The sequence below is a fragment of the Anser anser genome, assembly GCF_964211835.1.
Source record: "Anser anser genome assembly, chromosome: 8".
Classification (NCBI taxonomy): domain Eukaryota; kingdom Metazoa; phylum Chordata; class Aves; order Anseriformes; family Anatidae; genus Anser; species Anser anser.
In genome coordinates this window covers 28,238,584-28,260,412 of record NC_139728.1, presented here as the reverse complement: position 1 = coordinate 28,260,412, position 21,829 = coordinate 28,238,584, and the positions used below count along the sequence as shown (strand labels likewise).

The following is a 21,829-nucleotide window of genomic DNA, read 5'->3' as shown; positions in this document are numbered from 1 at the left end:
GAAAATTGAACTGGGAGAGAAAAGATCAGCATTTGCAAAAGCCTCCGCTTACACCAGGCCTTGGTTTCTCAGGGGCTGAAATGGAAGCACCACTACTGGGAGCAGTGGTGGTACGAGGCTGCTTGCAGGTACAGCTGCTGGTGCCAAACACCACCTAGTATTGACGGTGGGGTGGCTAGAAGTTTCAAGAACCAGGTCAGAGATTGTTAAAAAACAAAAACCAAACACTAAAGTATTTGAGTGACAGGACTCTGGCACAGGTTGCCTTCGTCATGTACCTGTTTAACTCCAGGAGCTTTACAGGCTTGGCCTCCTGACACACTGGCTGTATCTTTCTTGCCCAGCACTTCTGAAATCCTGAAGGCAGGCCAGTCACATTTAAGTTCAAAATTATGGCCTGGCTGCTTGTGTTCAGGCAATCAGATGTGAAAACATGCTGATTTCATCCTTCAATGGAGATTCAGTTGGCTGCTTATTTGCTGAGCAAACAGATCTGCAGAGCTGAGGAGCAGCAGCTTCAGCCAGCACGCAGGGCTCCCCGATCCACTTTTTCCTCTTGGAGGTCTCTTGGCTTTCTGTCTCCACATGCTTCCTTGTCACTTTGATCTCTGCATCCCTACGTACAGCTGGGATAAATGGCTTTTCTTTCACTCTCTCTAGAAACATGGATCCCTAAGCCCTACGTCTCTCTGAAGATAACTCCGTTGTAATCTTTCCTCAAAGATTTCTAAAAGTTGTTGGTCCCGGCTATGCAATTTAGATCAAGTGTGTGATACATATCCAGACTCTGTTTTCTTTCAGCTGCCTTCATGTGAACTGCTTTGTTAGATTTTCCGTATAGTGAAGTACTGAGTGAGCTCAATTCCCTGCCACAGTGTTAGTACTAGTATTATTTGTCCTGAACAATTAGGGGGAATTTAGGTCAACAACAGCACGGGTGTGTTTATATCTGTGTGTGTGTACACACACATGCACATGGATGTGTGCAGCCTTTCGGAGAGAGCTCAGCAATACTCCCCAAATTGTACACGAGCAGTGTGAAGGGCAGGTAAGAGAAAGGGAGGTGCATCAGCTGTCTGCGAGGCAGTTACGCTGTGGAAGGAGGCACACCAGCACAGCAGGTAGCAAATGTCTTCTTCCAGAGCTTGGAAGTAACTGGTGTGTAGGCAGGCATGAAAACAAAACAAACCAAAACCCTGCCTTACTTTTATTGTCAATCTGCCTGTCGAACTGCCTTGTTAGGCAGGGACAGTAGGATGGAAAATAGGCTGATATTTGGCTTCTTTGTGTGTGTATGTGAAGGTTACAATACTTAGAAGTTTTTTTTTTTTACAAAAATGTGCTTGGTAGTGCCAGGAATCAAATGCAAAAGTTAAGACAATACAAAGAGGAAATGTGCTTGGACTTTCTTCTCAACCCAGGGCTGCTAGTCCTGAGAGGTTTGTTCTTTCCGTTCTCAGCTTTGTTTGAACCCTTCCAGGGAGTGCCTTATTTCCTCATGGAAGAGAAGAATGTCTTCCACGCTCAGTTCCGTGCCTCACTGTGCTCTCAGTGCAGGACAGCTGGGAGTAAAAGAAAGATAACGTACCAGGTAAGGGAGAAGAGAGCTGGAGCAGGATGCTGAGTGTGCTTTCTGTCCACCCTCCCATTGCTACAGGACAAGAGAGGGATAGGAAAGGAGAATGAATCCTCCAGCGGTACCAGCTTTGCAATAGGGGTCACTTGCTTTTCCTGGCTGCGTGTGAATGTCACTTCTCTTTGTGTCAGGCTGGCAGTCCTCTTGGGCAGGGCGACAAGGAAAACATCACCCATGCCACAGGAAGATACTCTGATAAGCACAAACTCCTGGATGGGAACTGGTGCTGCGGTGGCACTGCTGTGTGTGTGGCCCCGCAGCTGATCCAGGACTGTCAGAGTCTCACTGTGCAGTATGGAGAGACTGAAAAATATTTTATCATTAAATTACATTTGACTAAGGTTGGCTGAATTAACATATCCCAGTGCATGAGAGCCACATGATAGGAATTTGATTACTCCTGAGCTTCTCATTATTGCAAAGGTTCATCCAGTGCCTGTTACACAACTGAGGTTAGGCATTAGCAGTTCCAGTTGCTGGCAGTGTTTGCACAGCAGCTTTAATTCTTCAAATATTTCATGCTTATGGCAGTTGTTGGACCTTCTGTGCTTTTGGTTTGGTGTGGTAAATACATCTTCTTAAGAAGCTTTTCTCTTAAAGATGAACAGTAATGCAAAAAAGCCTTTTGCATCTCTTATAGACAGTGGGTAAAACATTTCTGCAAATTTTGAAGAAGATTTGTGTTTTGCCACTTTTTGACGTTTGAAACAATAAGTCTTGACTTATTTTTTATTTTTTATTTTATTTTTCTGAATGAGTGGTTGAGGCCATCACTGCGTGGCAGCAGGTTGTGATGAAGGCAGAGACAGGTTAAAAAAAAGGTCATGTTTAGTGAAATAGTTTTGAATTCTGCTAGCATTTAATACTCACTTGCCTACCTAAGCATCTCAATAATGTTCATCACCATGATGCCCGTGTCCTCAGACATTAATAAGTGCTTCCTTGTCTATTAATTTGAGACAGCACCTTGCTGTTCTAGTAGGGTGAGGTTTTTGTCACAGAGATCAAAGAGCAGATTCTTCAGAAGTGTCAACGTTGGAAGACTGATAATTTTGAGTTCTGAAATAAAGTCCGTAGCTGTACATCTACAGCCACGTGGGATTGTCATGTCTCTGTATCCTGCAAGTCCTCTTTCAGCTCCCAGACCGTGTGGTCAGCCTCTTTTCTTGTGCCAAAGCGTCAGAGGGGAGCATTCTCTTTGGGGAACGTGCAGCATCCTCTTCCCTGGCGGAGGGGATCAACCTGGCTGCGTTTCTGTTCCAGTTCTGCCAGTGAGCAGTCAGTGAATATGTGACAGAAGCGAAAATATGGCTGGGACAAGCTAAAGAGATCCCTTTTATCAGTTTCCCCTGTACCTTAGGAAGAATTAACATCAATCTGTCTCTTTAAGGAGGATAGCAGGAACAGGTTTATTTGCATTTCGCCTTTCACTATTGGCAAGAAGTATTTTTGCATTAAGCATTTGACCATTTGAGCAGCCCATTTTGCTAGTATCATTTAAAAGGAGGAAAATGTCATTAAAAACCCCTCCTAGGTTAAAATGGACAATAAATACGGGTAAGAGTTTGCAGGGAGGAAGCAGGCTGCCCAGTGCGCATGCACCCAGCTGGGTGCCCTTGTCACAGGTGCTGGGTTTGTGTCTGGTTCCCCAGCGTGCTGGGGAATTTCAATTCTTTTCTGCACACAGCATGGACAAGCTCTCACACTCATTTTACTTCAGGCTCTTTTGCAAAGGCAAATGGCACTGCTGGAAACTAATCAACGTAATTTTTTACTCTTTGCAGAGGTCTATTAGCAATCATTGCTGCAATCTTGGTCTGTAAATGGGGATGGCGTATTCCTAAATTCAAAACCAGAAATGTTTTGCATTTTTTATAAAATATTATTGCCTTGTCCTGTCTCTGGACAGCCTCTTTTGAGGCTTTTTGTGTATTCCTCTTTTCCCTAGATGCTGTAGCAGGCTGTCAGACAGGGAGATGCTGCTGAGGATATTGGAAAAGCTCAAATGGTAATGAATAGGAAAAAAATACATCACTGTTACTGTAGAAGCCTTGCACAACCTCTTCCTATATACATGCACTGGAAGAAAGTACAAATATTACTTTTATTAAATGAGACGCAGACACTTAGTTCTTATCTTGTCTGACAAAGGAGAAGAAGAGACTGACACGGCTTTCGTGGTGTAAAATCCCAGCAGAGATAAAGGGCTGCGGAATTATCCTGGCTAAGCTAAGCAAAGCTGTCTTTAGGGCAGCCTTAATCTAGCTGTATTTCTACAGGAATTTTGTTGGCCCAAATTTTGCATTCTAGGAACTACTTTGTGTTAAGGAAACAACTTCTTCATGATGTGAGAACACAACCTAGGTTGATTTGCCAAATCCCATGAAGGTGACTACAGCAGCCACTGAGTCAAATTTCCTTTTCCTATTTAGTATTTACACTGAGAGCAGTTACTTGATAAACACAGGTTTGATTAAAAGTTCTCTGGGACTCAAAAGGAAGCCATTTGGTTTCCATCCCTTGCCCTGGCTTCTCCGAGAGCCCGGGGATGAGGGCTGTGGTTTCTTTCATATATGCAGCCAAAGCGCTTCTCTGTGCCTGTTTGGGAAGGATTTAAGGCTAAAATGAGTGTGAAAACGGAAGTTCTCATGTACTACAAGAGCTTGTCCATTTATCAGAATAAAAATTATAAGGATCATTAATTTGTGCATATGTAAATTAGGAACTGCAGAGGATTTCCTGATAACCAGCAGTAGCATGTGATGTACTCCGTGGCAGTCACGCCAAGGATGAAATGTGTTGATTGCCTCCAGGGTTAACCCTGCAGCTTTCATGCCGCGCAAAAGCAGCTTGTTCTGCTCACCATGTGGCACTGGAGCACAGGCAGAAAAGGTCACACGAGCAATCAAGATCAGCATATCCCTACTCAGGTAGGGACCCCCTGTGGCTGTAGGATTAGCTGCAGAGCCTGAGCTGCCTTTGAATACATATTTGCTTCTAACTGTCCTGACTCCGTTACAGACAGTTTTGATTCATTAATCTGTGACCGTATTTGCCATGAACTTGGACACGTAGTGGAACAATGCTTGCCATTTCTTGCTGTTTGCCTGGTTTTCTTCCTTCCTGGGTTTTTGAAACATGGAAACAGAAGAAATTAAAGGCTAGATTGTTTGCTTAATGTGTCTCCCTGCAGGAGTGAGCCGTAGTCTGACAGGCTGCTCTGAGACCTTTGCTGATGGTGTCGCTTCAGCAAGGGTCCTACAGGAAAACTACTAGTAAGCATCTGCAATTAGCAGATAATATTTTTCAAAATATGACTGATTTTTTCTGAAAGTTGGGGTTTTAGAGTCATGAATTGAGTTAGGGTGCAAAGGATCTCTACATCTAATCCCCTTGCATCACATAATAAATCTTGGTACAGGAATTCCAAGCTGAGACTTAAAGGCCAGACAGAATTTACTCTCCCCATTTCCCTCTACTGTTCCCCCAATATTTGGGAAAACTGTAAAAGCACATTTGCTCGAGCACTTCCCCCATGCTCTCACTGCCAGAGAGCAGCACTGGAACAAGGGGCAGCAGTGCATACACGCAGGGCTGTCTCCAAGGCAGATATTTGTCAGGGAGAAGTCACTGACCTCCTTGTTTCCTTAGCCCTGGAGATCCTTGCACTCTCATTGCCGAGTCTCCCCGGGGAGGTGGGGGTGCTGATGCCTACCCTGGGAGGAGGCTAGCATTTAATCTTATCATCTGTCTCGGCTGACATCCCTGCTGCTGCTGTGGAAGAGCTCTGGGGGCAACCCCCAGACAGCAGTGCAAGAGATGTCCGTTCCAGGGCATCCTCTAAATGAAGCCTCAACATTTTCATTAAAAAGAGATGCTCCTGCTGGGCAATTATGGGTTGTGACTCTCCCGTTTTTCCACAGGCAGAGAGCTTATGTAAAAACTGACTGACATTTAAAAATGCCAGCACTCTTATTAATTCTTCAAGGAGGCTTTCTTGGGGCTTTCTGTGTGGAGTGCCAGTCAGAGGACAAGGGTGGTGCGGCCAGGCTGACAGATCCAAGCTCTTTACACAAATGCTGGGCTCTTTTAAGTCTGCTTTAAAATCGTGTTTACCACGTAACTTCTGGCTAACTCGGAAACGCACCTGGGAAGTTTAGGGCACTAACTGTGCCCTAACTGAGTCCCAGCTGGGTGAGTACAGGCTCTTTTGGGCTCTGTCCCATGACTGACCTCTCTCTGAGCTGGGAAGAGCCCTTCTGCAGGAATTAAAGCAGCTGTGCTGCCTTCCTGCTGGCTCAGAGATGTGCTGCTGCTCTTCCCTGTAAGCAGAGGGCACTACGGTGGATTACTGCCCACCAGTAATTCCAGCAGCACTGCTAATGTGTTGCCCTTACTCCAGGATCACAAGTTAAATTCAAACCAAAGGACAATATGTGTCAGGGCTTTTGTCTGCTGGCCCCCGAAGGATTGAAAGGCCAAGCACATTAACATGTCTGCTTCTCCTTCTTGCTTCCTAATCTGGGGTACCTGGCACTCCAGAGAGCGCTTGTCTGAGGAGACCTGGGTTCACTTAAGCATCCACCTGAAAAAAATACCACCTTTCCCCCACCCCACTTTTATTAGTAGCTACGTGCTGAGTTGCAGTTATTTTGTCTGCAGTGGAGGCAAAAGGAGCTAATTTCCAGTGAATGGATTATTCTGCGAGCTGCCTTTGTGCAGCTCCCTCTGCCTTCACCCATAGACAACACGCTGCTGCCAGCTCCTTACTCCTTTATCTTGCGAGGAGAGCGCAGTGCTGGGATGGCGATTCAGAGCCTGCTGGTTTTCCACACCAGTTAAAGTGTCTGGGGTCGTGTATGTGTGCTCACGGCCCGATGTATGCGTGTTTTGATGGCACATTTGTTATTCTCTATTGGAAATCATTCTCCCAGGTCGGTAAGTATATTGTTTAGTTAGGTGTAAATCTAGCCATGTGCTGCACATGTAGAATCAGAGCCAAGGCTGCTTCACTTCTAAATCTCCAGTGACCATCCAGTAAATAACAGCTCTCACAGTCCTGGCCGAGTCTATTGGCAGAAAATACCTCCGTAGATCACTCTCAGAGGAATGACTCACTGCGGCAAGGCTATGGAGAAGAGAGGGAAGAGCTCTGTTTAGTTATGTGCCTGGGTTTATTACTACTGCATTTGCAACTATATTTAGAGTCAATGACAAAATCGGATGCCTGCCAGGTCCTGCCATTGGTATGGAGCTGCTTTTTGTTGAAAAACACAGGGATGTGTGAAATCATCTCAGGATAAGAGGTTACGTGTGCATTAAGTTGACAACCAGGTGATATGAGTTGAGCCACCTGTAAGCCATGGGTGCTGGCCCCAAATAGCGAAGACACTGACTGGGTCAGCACAAGGTCTTACATCCTGCTTTTGAGAACTTTTATTGTTTGACCTGATTCACTGCAGGGGAACGGGTTTCCATTTGGAATAAATTTTAACCCAAATGACTGAAAGTGAATCTCACTTTATTTTACATAATGTTTTATGATAATGCAATTGCGGTGTGTTTCGTGTGGGGCATAGAGGCCAACAAACTACAGAAGCTGACATTTTGCATGAAAGGAGCCAACAAGAGGTCCTGAGTTTATCTACTCAAACTGATAGCAGCATTTGAGAAACTGAACCTTTTTAATAATGGCTTTCTCTCCTTCGTTTACTTTTTTTGGGGTGTCCCTTGTAGATATTCATTTGTGACACTCAACAATTACACTATGTGCAGTATGGTGTAAGCGAACTGAATAGTTTTCTAGGTCAAGCAAATGCAGAAGAGATCAAACCAAACAGGGTGAAAAAAAATGAATTGTAACAGAATAAGTGTATGGCAGGTCAAGTGCTGCTTGAACGAAGCGATGCGGTGATGTAAGTTGCTAGATACAAAATAGTTTCCTTCTTGGGGAGTTATCAGAAAAAAATGCAGTCAGTGAACCGGAAAACTGTGAAATTGTTCAACAAAATTAATCCTCAACTGTGATTAGCAAAAATGTCAGGCTTATTTTGCATCTAGATTTCCATCCTAGCAAATATGATTTTGTCCCTCAATTCTGTTGTCTTGGTCTGAGCATTTGCTCTGTTGTACTGAATATAGTTCTACACCCAGTCCATGTTTTCTTAATAAGTGTTGAGTTTGAATAAAGAAATAAGAAAGCATGTTTTCAAACACGATTTAAACTCACGACATTTGTGTTTAGATATATCGTCAGGTGGAAGTCAAATGATTTCATTACATGTCCTTATAAATCTGATATTTACTTTCTTGTACTTGTCTGCACAATCTTGTGCCTTCCACAGGGCCACTTGTGTTGTGGAGGGAGCACCTACGGGGGATAAGAAACAGAGGAGGGGATGCAGCTTGCTGGTCAGTGGATGGTACGTGTCTGTGCCCAGGCTACAGAACGTCTGAGTCTTCTCAAGCCACGAAGACTAAAACCTTTCAGCCCTAAGCTCTGGGGAAGACCATAGTTCTTAGGAAGCCTTCTCCTGATCCCCTGGGATCTGCAGGTCTCCTCTGTAGCGCTGCGAAGGGAAGGCAGCGTGCCTTCACTGTCACGTCCTATGCGCATTGCTTCCCTGGTGCTTGTAAGAACTTCGGTCTGCAGGCTGGTTGGGGTACTGTTGTAGCTTTGGGGCTGGACCTGAATATTAAGGGATAGGCTTATAGGTGTTCACGCTTATAAGCTGCAGAAAACAAGATAATGCAAATACCAACGCAAGGAGAAAATGATAAGGAGCTCTTGGAATCTTAGAAACTGATAATGAGTTGTATTTGTTTGCTCCTCTAGAGCTATGCCCATTCTTTGATCCAGAAGATAAACACGTCAGCATCTCACTCCCCTGCCACGGTAACGTAAAGGAGCATGTTCTCTAGCTGCAGCTGTATCGGAGCTTTGCAAACAAGTTGATGCTGCTTTGCACAGTCAGCCTTCATCCTTCCCATTAGCCATGGCGTCCTCTGCTCCTGCCACAGGCTGGCAAAGCAGCCTAGCCTCCGCCAGTGGAGACAACATTCAGTTGTCTGCTCTGTTTTCACTGGTATCTCCAAATCCCCTCGTCTTGGCCTCCCCTAGCCACCACCTTTAAGACAGTAATTTCTTAGAACATTTCGTCATTGGGATCCTGAGCTCACGCTAGCCACGCATCCAGCTGCAGTGCTGTTTGGAAAGGAGGTTGACAGCGACATCCCTTTGTGCTCCTCCATTTTTACCAGATGTGGGAATTTCTGTCTTGTGCTCCCTTTGGCAGCACTGGCATCTCCAAAGTACAAGGGAGTTTCTCCTTGGCTGCAGCTTGTTTTTCTCCTGAAATATTTTCCTTGTGAGTAGCCAGAGCAATTGCAGTAACCGGCATACGAAGGGACCTTGCTTCCCCACTGATGGAAAGCAGCTTTTCTGTTATCTTGCCCCTTCCTGCATCAGAGCACGTTCTTGTTAGGCAGTGGCCACCCACGTAGTGACCTGCACTAGCCTGCTTGGCTTCTCTGTCAGTGCTCAAGTGCACTGCATCCGAAGGGGCACCCTGCATTTGGTACTGGCAGGACTGGAGGACTGGCAGCTGCCAGCCCCATTACCTCCTCTCACGGCCCCTTTCAGAGCTGAGGCGACCCGTGTGCACGGCTGGACTCTCAACTCTGGTGGCAGGAGCTGAAGCTGTCAGCGCTGCCTCTGTTGAGCTGCTGGAGCAGCCAGTATCAACGCTCACGTTCTCTGTCCCAGCTCAAGCAGCTGCCTTTAAAACTCCTCCTTTGAACTCCCCTCTGCCTTCTTTTCCCAGGGTGAAACCATCGCTGGTTTCCAGTCAATGTCAAAACGCCCCATGAATGAACAGAATTAGGACGGGCTGAGGAGGGAGTTATTTCCCTACCTTCGTGGCAGTGGTTTGGGACTGAAACCATCAGTGCTCTTTGAAAGCCGAGTTATTTCTGTGTAGATGCCTTAGGAGTTCAAAATGTTATTAGAATATGCATTATTATTTTGATTTTCACCCGTCAGTGCTGACATCGGTGACAGCAAAGGGCACAGTACCGGAGATGCGATCCCCTCGCTTTTCCCCAGCATGATGCAGCACAAAGGCAGGTGGTTGTTACACTCCGCTTTTGCTTGGTAGCTCAGTCCCAAAGGGATCTGGATTGCTCAGTGACATTGTGCCGGAGTCTCTGTGCTTGATTTTATTTTGAGTAAGTCTTACCTCTTTATACATGGATAATGAACCCTCCGCGCACCTGGTACAGGCTGCACAGGGTTATTTAAAATGTGAGTGTCTGAGCATGCCTGAAAGTGAAGTTCCCTCACAAGTATAAGCTGCAAACCCTAATTCAACATTAAATCAAATCAATGTTAATTTGTGAACTAATTAGCATTTCAGGCTTTTTTTTCAGCAGTGTGGTGATTTTGTATATAATGCTATGTGATTGTACTGAAGTACATAATTATGGAGCTGAATACATTGTCTCCTGCTGACATGTTGCAAAAAGATTTTCTCTCCGCCAAGGATGCTTGCTACATCTGAATTAAAGATACACATCTAAGTCCCGAGCAGCTAACCTACAGCTGAATTTAATTGATGTGATGTCAGAATGTAGGGGCATTCCTGAATGAATGGGTTGACTATATACTAACTCAATTTATTCATTCGTATCTCTATTTTAATGAGGAAGATATCATTTGGTGGGAGACAGATGATGTGAAAGGTATTCTGAGTGGGGAATATGCATCAAGGAAAACCAAGTGGCTTTAAAGAGATTTATTTTAAAGAAAGTCTGAAGTCTGAGTGCTGAAGCAGGGGAACTGTCAGTACTTGCTCGGCTCAGTGTTCATTCTCACCCAGAATTCCCGTCCTGGCAGCGGCCAGCACAGGCAGTTGTAAATGGAGCGAGGAATTCCATCAGTTCTACAATAACCACCTCTCTTACCTCTCCTGCAGCAAAGCTGATGTAAGTCTCCTCTACATACGTACCCGGAAACAACCATTTTCACTTAAAAACCACTACCCACACTCGAGTTTTCTTTTAAAAAATAGTTTTAATAATATTGATGTCCTTCATTATCTCTCTCTCGTCTTCAAAGACACTGATTTTTATAAGAAACATGGTTAAGATAAAAGATTTTTTTGTGCCATAATGCAGAAAGTACACGCTGCACCTAATACTGATACATGAAGTAGTACTGCAGCCTCACTTAGGTGTACAGTCGGTAACCTTGTTTAAATACCAGACCAACAAAAACATATAAACTGTAAAAGATTTCTGCAAAATTGAAGGTGAGCGTGTACATATCGTCCCCTATAGGATCCTGAGTCAATCAGGAAAGTTTTGTGTCCCTGAATAACCTTTTTCCAGGTGAGTTACTGCTCAGCTGCTCCCCGGAGTCAAGGTATGATTGATAGTTGTGCTGGGGCCTCACTGGTCTCCTCCGGCTGCCTTTGCCTTGATGGAGGCAGGAAGTGTTCTGGGTGTCGATCCTTTTGGGCTGACAGGTCATTCTTGCACCAGACTGGTTCAGACTGAATTACTCAGAACCGTGGTTCAGACCTTTCTTCATTATCTGAAGAATTAAACACGTAAAAGTGTGGGAATTTAAATGATCAGCTCTGGCTGTCTGGGTTAGACTCTGCCTGAATTGACAAAAGAAGCCGTATTTCTGTTGCTTTGGCTTTTTTTTTTTGGACTGTTTTTCTGGGTTCTACTTTCTTCCTAGGTCTGGGCTGACTGAGTGGAAAAGCTGAGCCTTTACTTTTCAGTCTAATGTTCTATGAAAATGAGGCCTGGTGGGTCTCTCTACTTCTATGCATGATCTATTGGTCTTTGAAAACTTTTGAAGCCCTCAGCCAATTTCAGCCAAACCTGACAGGCCGTTAAGTTCTCTCAGATGTCATAAAAATAGGTTGCCTCTGGGGAAAGCAGAGCAGCATGGGCTCATTGCCATGGTCGATGTCCAGGTTCTGCAGGTAACCAGGCCACCTTGATTCTCTAGCCCTTACAAGTGCAGTTACAGAGCAAGAATCCACAGGACCTGACCGACTCGTCGGAGAGGTACCAGAAGTCCTACTGCTGGGTAATAGCTTTCTCCAAGTCCTCCTTGTGAAAGTCAGTAGCCTACAGAACCAAACAAAGCACTCACGACAGTCCAGCACCTTGCTTTCTCATGTCCTTCAGTCCAGCAAGTCGTGTAGCTTCAGTGATCCATCAGCTCTGGTAACACTGGGCCTATTGAGACCCAAACCTGTTTATTCATTAAACCTCTCTTAAACCGGTCAAAGTATAATCTCTATTAAGAGTTAATGAAATTAAATTTTTGATTTTTACTTTAAAAGGCCAAGAGCTCTAGCAAAAAGCTAAAAATATGAGCAAGTTTAGTGTGCACTGTGCCCTGTGTGGATCTCAGCCCACCCAACACCGAGCTCCCGTGCTCGTTCAGGACATCCGCATGCTTAGATGCAAACAGCACGGGAGGAGAACTGGCCTTGATTTTCAGCTTTTACCATAACCTTCTTACATTTGTACATTTAGGGCATTTAAAAGGTTTAAAATTCCTTCCAGTTCCATTTTATGGTTGATTGTACACAGTGCCAGCCTTGTACAAATACCCAATAAGCCATTATTTTCAATGCAAACAGCAGAAAGTTGAACTACTTAGAAAAAATACAATTCAGCCCAAGAACCATGCTAATTATATCCTTGGTTATTTTCACACTGAGGAATATTTCAATCTGTACTCTGTGTTTATATGCTAAAGATGTTTCTTCTTGTCTGAACTAGCAAATATACCTCGGGGAGCTTTATTTTTGGTTACGCGTTTAATGCAAAACATTATTTGCATCACAGGAAGATCACATCTTCCCCTTGCCCATTTCAGCTTTTCCATACCAAACCTCAGGCTTTCCTATTATTTGTAAAATTGCTTTTGTTTCCAGTTGGGATCAGATTTAGAAATGGAAAGATCAGGGCATATTAGAATTTGTAGCTAGGGGAGAATTCTGCTCCAAGTGGAGAATGCTAAGCCATGCTGGGGAGAAGGGAGGCACGAGACAAAGGAAAGGGTTTAGAACAGGTTTGTGGGTTTTTTGGATATCTGATTGCTATTACCCTGCAAAAGTGCAAGAGATAAGGAGGGAAGGAGTAAGGTGTAAAAGCAGAGAAATGGAAATATACTTTTAAATGATGTAGATAATGACTTTATACTTCCTAAATTTTGAGGTAAGTGATCTTGCCTATTTGGGAACAAAGCTGGCATTGGTTTCTTAATCACTTAGAAACCCTCAGGACATGTTTCAGGGAGAAGGTGCAGAGAAAATGTTCATTTTTAGATATTCATGGAGAAATTGTAAGAGAGTTCCAATTTGTGCAGCCAGCACCGATCTGCTTAACCATTTCCCTGTCATCTCCCTGTTTGTACTGAATTTACACATGAATTTTTAATTGGATCCTACCGTTAATAGCAATTTTCTTCTTCTATTTTTTTTTTAATTCCAGGCAAATATCACAAAATGAGTGGCAACTCTAGAGATAAGGTCTGCTCTACTTTCTAGCAGCAGCTGCAATATCCAAAGGGTTAATGCAGATCATCGAGGTTTCATCTCCCTGCCCTCTGAGGTCTGATTCATAAAGCTGAAGAGATGAATTCAGAAATTTCCAGAGACAAATGGGAGAGAAAATCAAGATATATGAAAAAGGGGGGTGGGAAATGAAGTTTTGTGTCAGTGCATGTGGTTACCAAACGGGGCCTGAAATTCACTCAGGTTCTTGTGCAGATAAGGTGCTGAGATGTTTCCCTCAGCAAAATGGCAGTCTGCAGATCCTGGGCCAGTTTTCAGTACTGGAGCAGATCAATGATCCATTTAGGCTCCATCAGTAGCTAATGCTGAGAAGAAAGGCAGAAATCCGTGATGGTGCATCAGCAGTTTAATACTACGGAGGTGGCATGGCTGCCAGCCCCTAAGATACGAACACTCCTGCCAGGCCCTGTGGTAATGCTGTTCTACCTCCTGTACCTGTGCATGAAGTTGGTACTAAACATCTTACGGAGTTGATACTAAACATCTAGTTGGGCTTTTCTAAGTGCCATGCCCTGCTCTCAGCATCCCATGGATTCCATTTCTGCTGACTAGTTAAACATTGTTTAACTACCACTGTCCTTAAGCACCATCTTTCTATTCATTTTAATCTAGCTTCTCTCTAAATAGTCATATGAATCTTTATAAAAAAAAAAAAAAGTGAAAAATCGGTATAGTTCTAAACCTTCCAGGTCATGAAGTGCAAGCTGTAACACACAGTTACACTTGAATCTTCTTCTTAGCTCAAAAGAAATAGAGGCAAATTTCTACTGTCCCCACTGGGACAATTATATGGCAGCACCCGGCTTGCACTCATTGGGTTTTGCTTTCCACACTGAATGAAAGAATTCCAAAATCCTGTAGTCACCTTGCTACAGCTTGGATGTTGCAGGTAGTCTTGAAAGCCTCATAGGGATCACTGATGCCTCCTAAAACCAGGCAGATGTGTCTAGAGAATGCTTTGCAAGGTCTGAAGGCTCAGGAAGAACTTCCCTGTCCGGTGGAGAGGGGAAGAGCTGTAAACAGTTTAAAATATTTGGGTTTGTTAGCTCGTACGTTGCTGAGATGCTGTCATCAGACCCCTGTTTTATTAGCAGAAAGAAATTCTTTCTGTTATTCTGTTCTTTGAGTGATAAATGCCAGCAAATTCTAAGCATAACTTGGAGATGGCTGGATCTCTCCATAAAGAATTCATGAACGGGGATGATAAACTGCAGCAACATGCCAGAAAAGCCTTCTTCACTGCAGCCCTGCCCATAACAGCTGCCTTCAGCAGTTAGGGCTGGTCTCTGCTTTCTGTGTGATGGCACGGCTCGGTTACCGGGCAGTGTACGGACTCAAAGTAGTGCCTAGGGAAATGATGCCCTATGCCTGTTTCCTCTCTAGCTAACAAAAAAGTCTTTAGCACAGGGATACTCCTAAATCTATGAGGCACCTCTGTAGGCACCTCCAATGTAGAGGGATCTAAATGACTTGCTTCCCATCCCATTTCTCAGGTCTAGAAGAAATAAAATCGTGATATGGGTTTGTAACGTGTTGAGGGAGGGATGCAGGCACACAGAATCCAGCATCAAGTTCTGATAGCATCCAAAGCTGTTTTCATCTCTGCATTTGCATTTTGTTGTGTGTATGTGAATCCACGTAGTTTTGTAAATCTCCTCTTCCAGATGCATATCCCTTGTTCTTTAAGGAAGAAGCAGCTAGGAATGTTCGTATCGCTGAATTGACCTAATCACATGCAGTCCACAGCCCCTAGGAAGTTAAAACAGAAAGTCGTGGAGCACCTGCACAGCTTCTTGTTTACTTAGCACAATCTTAAAGACTTAATAACAAATGTTGTTCTGCTTTATTTCGGAGCTTTCTGAAACCATCCTTGCAGAGAGAAGACCGTTCAATGCACTACATTTTGAATTAACAAGTTAATCTATAGCTTCTTGCTGAAAGTGAGGGGAAGCAATTACTGGTATGCATTAGATCACTTTAATTTCAGGTATACGTTCAGATATATCTTCATTGGCCCAAAGAAGGACCGGGGTTTGGACAGAGAGAGAACAGTGATTAGCCAAAGCAGCCTGGGCTCCTTTTTGTCATGAAGTTTAATCAGTTACTTGCTTACATGACATTTTTCAAAAGCTATTCATTACTCTTAAAAGATGCTCGATTCTGTGACAGTGCTAGCTGTGTTGTCTACTGTTGCTGCTTTTCTAGGCCGGGTGGTACTCACTTATGTGTCATATCCAAGAAGATGCTATTAACACAAGTCCCAGGTTCAGTAGTTTGATGCCCTCCTGCCTTTCCCCACAGAATTTCGCAGTGCTGCAGGGCTTTTTCAGCTGCGTGTCTGAGTGCTGCTGGAGCTGCTACCTCATTTGGCAGGCTGGTGACCAGACCTGCAACCCATTATCCCTCCCGGTCCCTTCCCTCCCAGCACCCTCGGAGCTCTGCAGTTTCTGATGACCTCCTGCCTCCTACCTCCATCCTCCTTTTGGCTCTGAGGTCAGCGGGGAGGAAGAGAAATCCATAAAGACTCATTCTAAAAAGAGTAGGAACTGCTAATTTATGTGTTGAATAGCACTATGTAAATCTCTAGGCGTTACCAACAGAGGCGACAATTTGTTTTACATTTTTTTTGCAGATCTGCGGGCTACTTTGGGTGCAGATATTTCCCCTGGTTTCCTATTGCTCTGTTAGTGCATGTACCCCTCCCTGGTCCTCATCATCAGCTCTAATTTATCTCACCGTGCCATGCCATTACTGAAACCTCTTAGGTGAGGTTGAATTTAGCCATTAGTTTATAAATTCCTAAGGTTTCTGGCTGGGTGAAGAGTCTTATCATGAAAAGCATGAATTATTTAAACATGGCATTTAGAGAGGGAGCAGGTAGAGAGCACCTGTGAGTATGAGAAAAGCAGAGTGTCCTCCAGCTGCACTGTTTGGAATATTTTTTATACCTTTCCAGCATGTGGGAATCACTTGGTGCATTGCCATGCAGAGTCACTCGGGGGCAAGCACCAGGGCAGAGGTGTTGTGTGGTTCTGGGGAGGTGCCTTGGGAGGGGAAGGGGGGTGCTGTGTGCTGGGGCTGGGGCACAGCGAGGCAGAGCCCATCCTAGGTGGCTCTTTAAGTGTGTAGCCTCCTTTATCTGCACCCCGTATTTACCAGTGCAGAAATGAAGCTCAGGCCGTGGAGGCGGGTGATGGAGGAGCCACAGTCTGTGGAAATTCCTGGAGCAAAGTAAAGCAGGTATGGAAACAAGGAGCTAATGGGAAACACTGCGCCTGCTAATGAGAGGCAGAATAGCGATGAGGGAGCGTGAAGGGAGATTATTACCAAAGCAGACGCAGTCCTTTGCAGAACTCCTGCTTTTATATTCAGATTGCTTGATGATATGCTGACTGCAGGAGTTTGCTGAGTTACTCTTTTCCATGGCATGAAACTAGCAGGTAATTTTTTCTCTCTCTTTCCTTCCTCTCTTTAGCCAAGAGTTTCCAAAAGCTGCCTTTCTTTGCTTATAGTAAATGCCCTAGTTTTAAATTCAGCACCGTGAGGCATCCATCTCCGCCTTTTGCCCCTGCCTGCACACTGAACTGCGTGCTTTTTGATGTTGGAAAAGATAGCTCCCCCAGATTGCCGCTCGCAGTCGGTAATGAGGAGGAGTTACCGGCACCGTGCTATTCTCACGTCTCAGTATGCCTCCTGTAATGTGAGAGGATTATTGCTGATGTTCTGCTGGCTCTATTCATTGTTGTGAATGAATTATGCTTTTAAGCTGGGCATTAGCCTAAAAATACCTCCAGTGACTTAAGTGGGGATTATTATTACTGATCATGTTTATGGTTGTTCTTAAGAGCCCACCAAGAGCGGAGCCCCATTGTGCCAACCACAGCACGTGAGATGCTCCCTGCCCCAGCAAGCAGCTGTCTGAAAAGATATGTTTAGGGAAGGGCCAGGGCTAAAACACACAAACAGGGTGATTTCACACAGCAGATAGCTTTCTGCCAAAGAGTACATGAAAGATGGACATCTTTTTTTCCCTAATGCCCTGGTTTGTCTGAAGAAAGGAGAGGGTATCTCCCCTCGGCAGCTCAGGGTCTGTGTTGCCCGGGGCTGAGCCTTCCCACCAGACTTTTTTACTCCTGCTTGGCTCTTTCTGCTCCCACCAGTTACCGTCTTGCTATGTGTGAATAATAATTCCTACTCTTGGCTTACTGAGCGTTTGATTCTGGCCGTGCATTTCGCCACAAACAGAGCATTTGAGAGAAGAAAGTGAGGAGGTAGGTCAATTCAAGGCGCTGCTGTTGGACGACTTATGGGGATAGGTGTCGGCAGGAACCAACGCAGGGAAGTTCACGTGCTTTCTCATTTGCAGAAATTCAGTGACTGGCTTATTTCTCCCATCATAAAATTGTCTCTTTGAGTTTTCCAGGTGGGTGAATCACAGGGGCTGGAATGTAGCTTGACAGGTAGAAATCAAATGCAGCATGTCTTAGTGATGCTTTGTCAGCTGTGAATAACAAGGGATGTTTGGGGGGTTGTTCTGAAAATCCAGATGCCATCCGTTGTTAGCTCTCAGCTTCTGCTGCCCTGGGCAAACCTGATAATATGTCACTGCAGAACAGTTGCTGCCGTGTATTTTGCCTAATCTGTCCGCATGGCAACTCTAAATCAGTTGTCAGCTTCCTTCTGGAATGAAATCTCTATTGCCCCTGTAATCTGAAATCCAGAGGACAAAACTGAACGTGTTGTGGCTACAGGGATGGTTTGTGCTTAATTCCTAAGAACTGATGTGGCTAATTGCAACAAGTCAAAAACCAAACGCAAATCCTCTAGAGCATTATGTTTTTGCCTGGTAATACCAATGAATAGCTGACAGTGGAGAGGATGAGACCTGCAGGGTATGTCAGGGCTCCTCCCCACCCCCATGGCAGTGAAATCCTGGTGCACACAGAGGCAACCCAGCCCTTTTCCAGCCAGGACTCAGTGCTGGTACCACCTGTGAGCAATGGTCTAATGTACGTTACTCTGCTGTGCTCGTGTGTGCTGACGTGTGCAGATCTACCTGGAGTTACCGAGCCTGAGGATATCTGTTTGATACAGGGATAACAATATATAGATCCATACCTTGGAATCACAGTACTCGTGGTTTATGCTGCAATAAACTTTCAGTTGTACCACTGGGTATTAAAAACTACACCATGTTTTTGTTTGACAGTGTACTTCGTAATATATTATGGGAATAATATTTTACCAGCTGAATACCCTGTGATACTCATTTCTTCTGTTTCTGCTGCTCTTTATTTTAAACCTCTGAACTCAAATTGCAAAAGGAGCAGACTCACCACTGGACTCTTAACTGGGCTTAGAACAGGCTCTGCTCACCGGGCAGTTAGCTCCTGGTGTTTTAAATCCAGAGGATACCTCTTTAGAGTGGTCACAAAACAAAAGTTTTATTCTTCATAAGTGAACTTCTGTATCATAATCTTGTGGTAAGGTGTTAATTAAAGTAACCTTTCAAACTCCAGCCTTCAGCTGATAAGAATGGGAGGAAAAAACACACAGTGAAATCCAGGACAGTGCAATGCAATTGCTCCCAATAAAGATCATTAAAGTTGCTGACACGACTCGTACGCTGAAATGCTGCCTCACTTGTGGTAAACACCCAAGTGAAGCAAATACTTGGCCTATCTGACAGGCCACGAACGCTTCCATTAGCATGGCATAATTGTAATGCATTTAGCATGTATGTTTAATGCTAAATGCATTAGCACTTAGTGTCAGGAGCTCCAGACCTGCTAGAGTCAAGGGGTTAACACAAATTAAGAATTGCAAGAGAGATTTGTCACTCTTTATAGCTTTGTGTTAGACGTCCTAATTTCATTACCGAAGCTTACTCTGTAAAGAGAGAGTATTATTTGTGCGTTAGGCTCTTTTTCCTTCTTTCGCAAGTGAAGACCAATTACCCTGCTAACATTTGCTGCTGCAGTAACACCTGCTGAGAGGCCCCGCTGTAACATCGTGTAAGCTGAAGTACCGTAGTAAAATCTGCAGAATACGTTACCTAAGAACATGCAGCTATCCAGTTTAATTAACAGACTGACATTACAAAATCAAGCCTGTAACAGACACCTATCATTGAAGATAGGCTTTGATTTTGTTTCTTCTCTCTAAAACCAGAACATTTTGGACTTCATTTGCGTGGAAGAGTGAGACCAACGTGTGAAATGCAGCAACCCTACAGCTACAGAGCCTTCCCTCAGCATCCAGCGTGGGTTAAGCAGCCCTTAACCTTTCCACTTGACCTTGCCCGTCTTCGTATTTCAGCACAGATGGTGGCACAGCTGTGCAGTGACCCTCACCGGGGATCAGCCAGGTGAGGAATAACACGGGAGGGGAAAATGGTACAACAGAGGAGCCAGCTCAGAGGCAGGAATGGGCATAGAGGGTTGGGCACCAGTTTTGCCACATTGCTGCCGATTGTTTAACTGCTCAGAGATTGCTTCACTGCAATTCAGTGTGGAATAAGGAAAATGCACCTTGTCTCTTTTATAGCACCACAAAGCCATGATACTTTAGATTCAACTGCCTTAATAGTAATTTCTTTTAGCAGTTGTAATGTTGGAGTCATTGGGACTGCAAATAGAGCATAAAGAACACACCAGTCTCTGTAGAGTCCGGATGAAGAGCTGTTACGCTGAATGACCTCAAGAAAAAATGATTTGGGAGTTTTTTGTGTGAATGGGATTTATGCTAACTGGCGCTTGTCTGTGACCCTCACTCTTTAAGAAGTTTTAGAAATCTTAAAGACATCAGCTTCAGCCAGACCGTGCTTAACTCTTCCTCACAAGAAGGCAGTGAGGGAGACATCTGCTCACCCATCACCAGCGTGCCAGGGCCCGAGAGCACCAGCAGCCCTGGCCAGGGGCTCCCTGCAGGCACCAGACGTCCGGGGCTCCATTTCAGCTCAGCCCCAGTCCTCGCGGAGCCGTGCCCGAGGTGAGTCCAAGGGGGAAGCTGAAGTACAGAGGCAATGTGGCAGGAAAGAGGGCTGCGTCTGTCACTTGGCTCCTGTTCAGAGACCTTAGCTCTGTTTTTCCTCGGGGCAAGTTCTCGTGGTTGCTTGGTAACTTTGCTGTGCGTAGAGTATCCTGGTACCGAGAGCAGCTCGATGTGCAGATAGACTTTACGCAGCCTATCTTGACTCGCAGCTTGTCGGCCAGGTGCAGCCTGAGGAAAGTTTTTGTGCCACCTTTTTCCTGAAGGAATAAGCATTCCTCTAAGTCAGACATCTCCTCCTGCACCCTTAATTCTCCTGTGGTGATCTGAAGGTGGATCTCAGAAGGTCTGATCCAGTTCCTGTCCCTCTGTGAAGGGTGGCCTCAAGGTCCCAACAGTTTCCTCCTGTCACTTGCAGTTACTTCCCCCCACAGCATCCCTCACCTCTGCAGTCACTTTCTCCAGAGCACACGTGCACCAGTAATGAGGCTGGGGATACAACCGAGGCTTCAGAGGGGACTAAGCATTCATCTTGCTAACTAAAAGGATAATCAGTGTATTTCCTTTCCCTTTTCAGGCATGCTGTGATTCTTAACCTTTTAAAGCATTCCTAACATCTGCTCCTTTCCATAAGCACGCGTTTTTGCTAACAGGCCAGCGCGCTCCTGGGGTTATGGCTCTATGAACAAGTTACTCCAGGGAACGCTGGAGAGGGGTCGTGGAGCAGCCAACATGCTGTGAATGCTCCTGAACCCCGCAGCGGTTTGTTCATGTAGCCGTACCCTGATACCAGCCTCATTAACCCTGCCGTGCCCTTGGAGCACGCTGCTACCAACACACACAGCCTAACAGCTTCTGCGTGCGAGGGTTCAGAGTGGTTGAAGGAATTTCCCAACCTAGTCTGAAGCCCTGCTGTCTAATCAGTTATAGACCGTGTTGGTTAGGATGCCTGGAACCTGGGCTGTGTCGATAACCTAAACTGACCATTGGCATCTTGTGAGCATTGAGCATTCCTCTGCTTATATTAAACTGGTTGCAAGGAATCATTTTAAATAAATAGGAAATCCGTTTAAAATGTATTCATGGAGGAAATCAGTGCAGAGTGTCTACTGTTAAAGTGTACTGTGGTATTTTGCTGGAGGGGTATGTGTGGGACACCAGCAGTGTTAAGTGGCTAAGCAGCAGAAATTATATGACAAAGTTGGCTTTGTGCTGCATTTGTTTTGGGGTACGAAGTCCGGGTAAGAGAGCTCTGTGATTTGGCATGCAGCTTGTGCTGATGATCGTGTGCGGTCTGAGAGACAATTCAGGCAATTTTGAGTGAGGTGGAAATTAATTAACAGCCACCAACGTGCGTGCCTTCCCCTTGAAAATGTGAGTGGTGAAGTAGGCTGAACCTCTGGCTCTCTCACCAGCTGGACTGATATAATGACGAGGAAGCGAGGTTAACTGCTGATAGGAAACGAGACAGAAGGCTGAAGCTAGCGGGAGGTTTATTCCCATTCTCTGATAAGCTCTGTGGCATCAACAGGACATCTCCAGGACTGTCCCTTGCAGCAGGACTGAGGTGAATGGCTAGGACACGGAGGTGTAGGTAGAG

At 45.0% G+C, this 21,829-nt stretch overlaps 1 protein-coding gene across 1 annotated transcript in view; it reads left to right on the top strand.

Moving 5' to 3' along the window:
- The window catches only part of OMA1 (OMA1 zinc metallopeptidase), an 83,612-nt gene extending 64,048 nt beyond the window's left edge, over positions 1-19,564 (top strand). Inside the window, exon 9 of the mRNA XM_083846710.1 lies at positions 19,411-19,564. Within this exon, the coding sequence (XP_083702836.1) occupies positions 19,411-19,443 (33 nt within the window). The 3' untranslated portion in view covers positions 19,444-19,564. The remainder of the gene's footprint in view (positions 1-19,410) is intronic.
- The last annotated feature ends 2,265 nt before the right edge of the window (positions 19,565-21,829 follow it).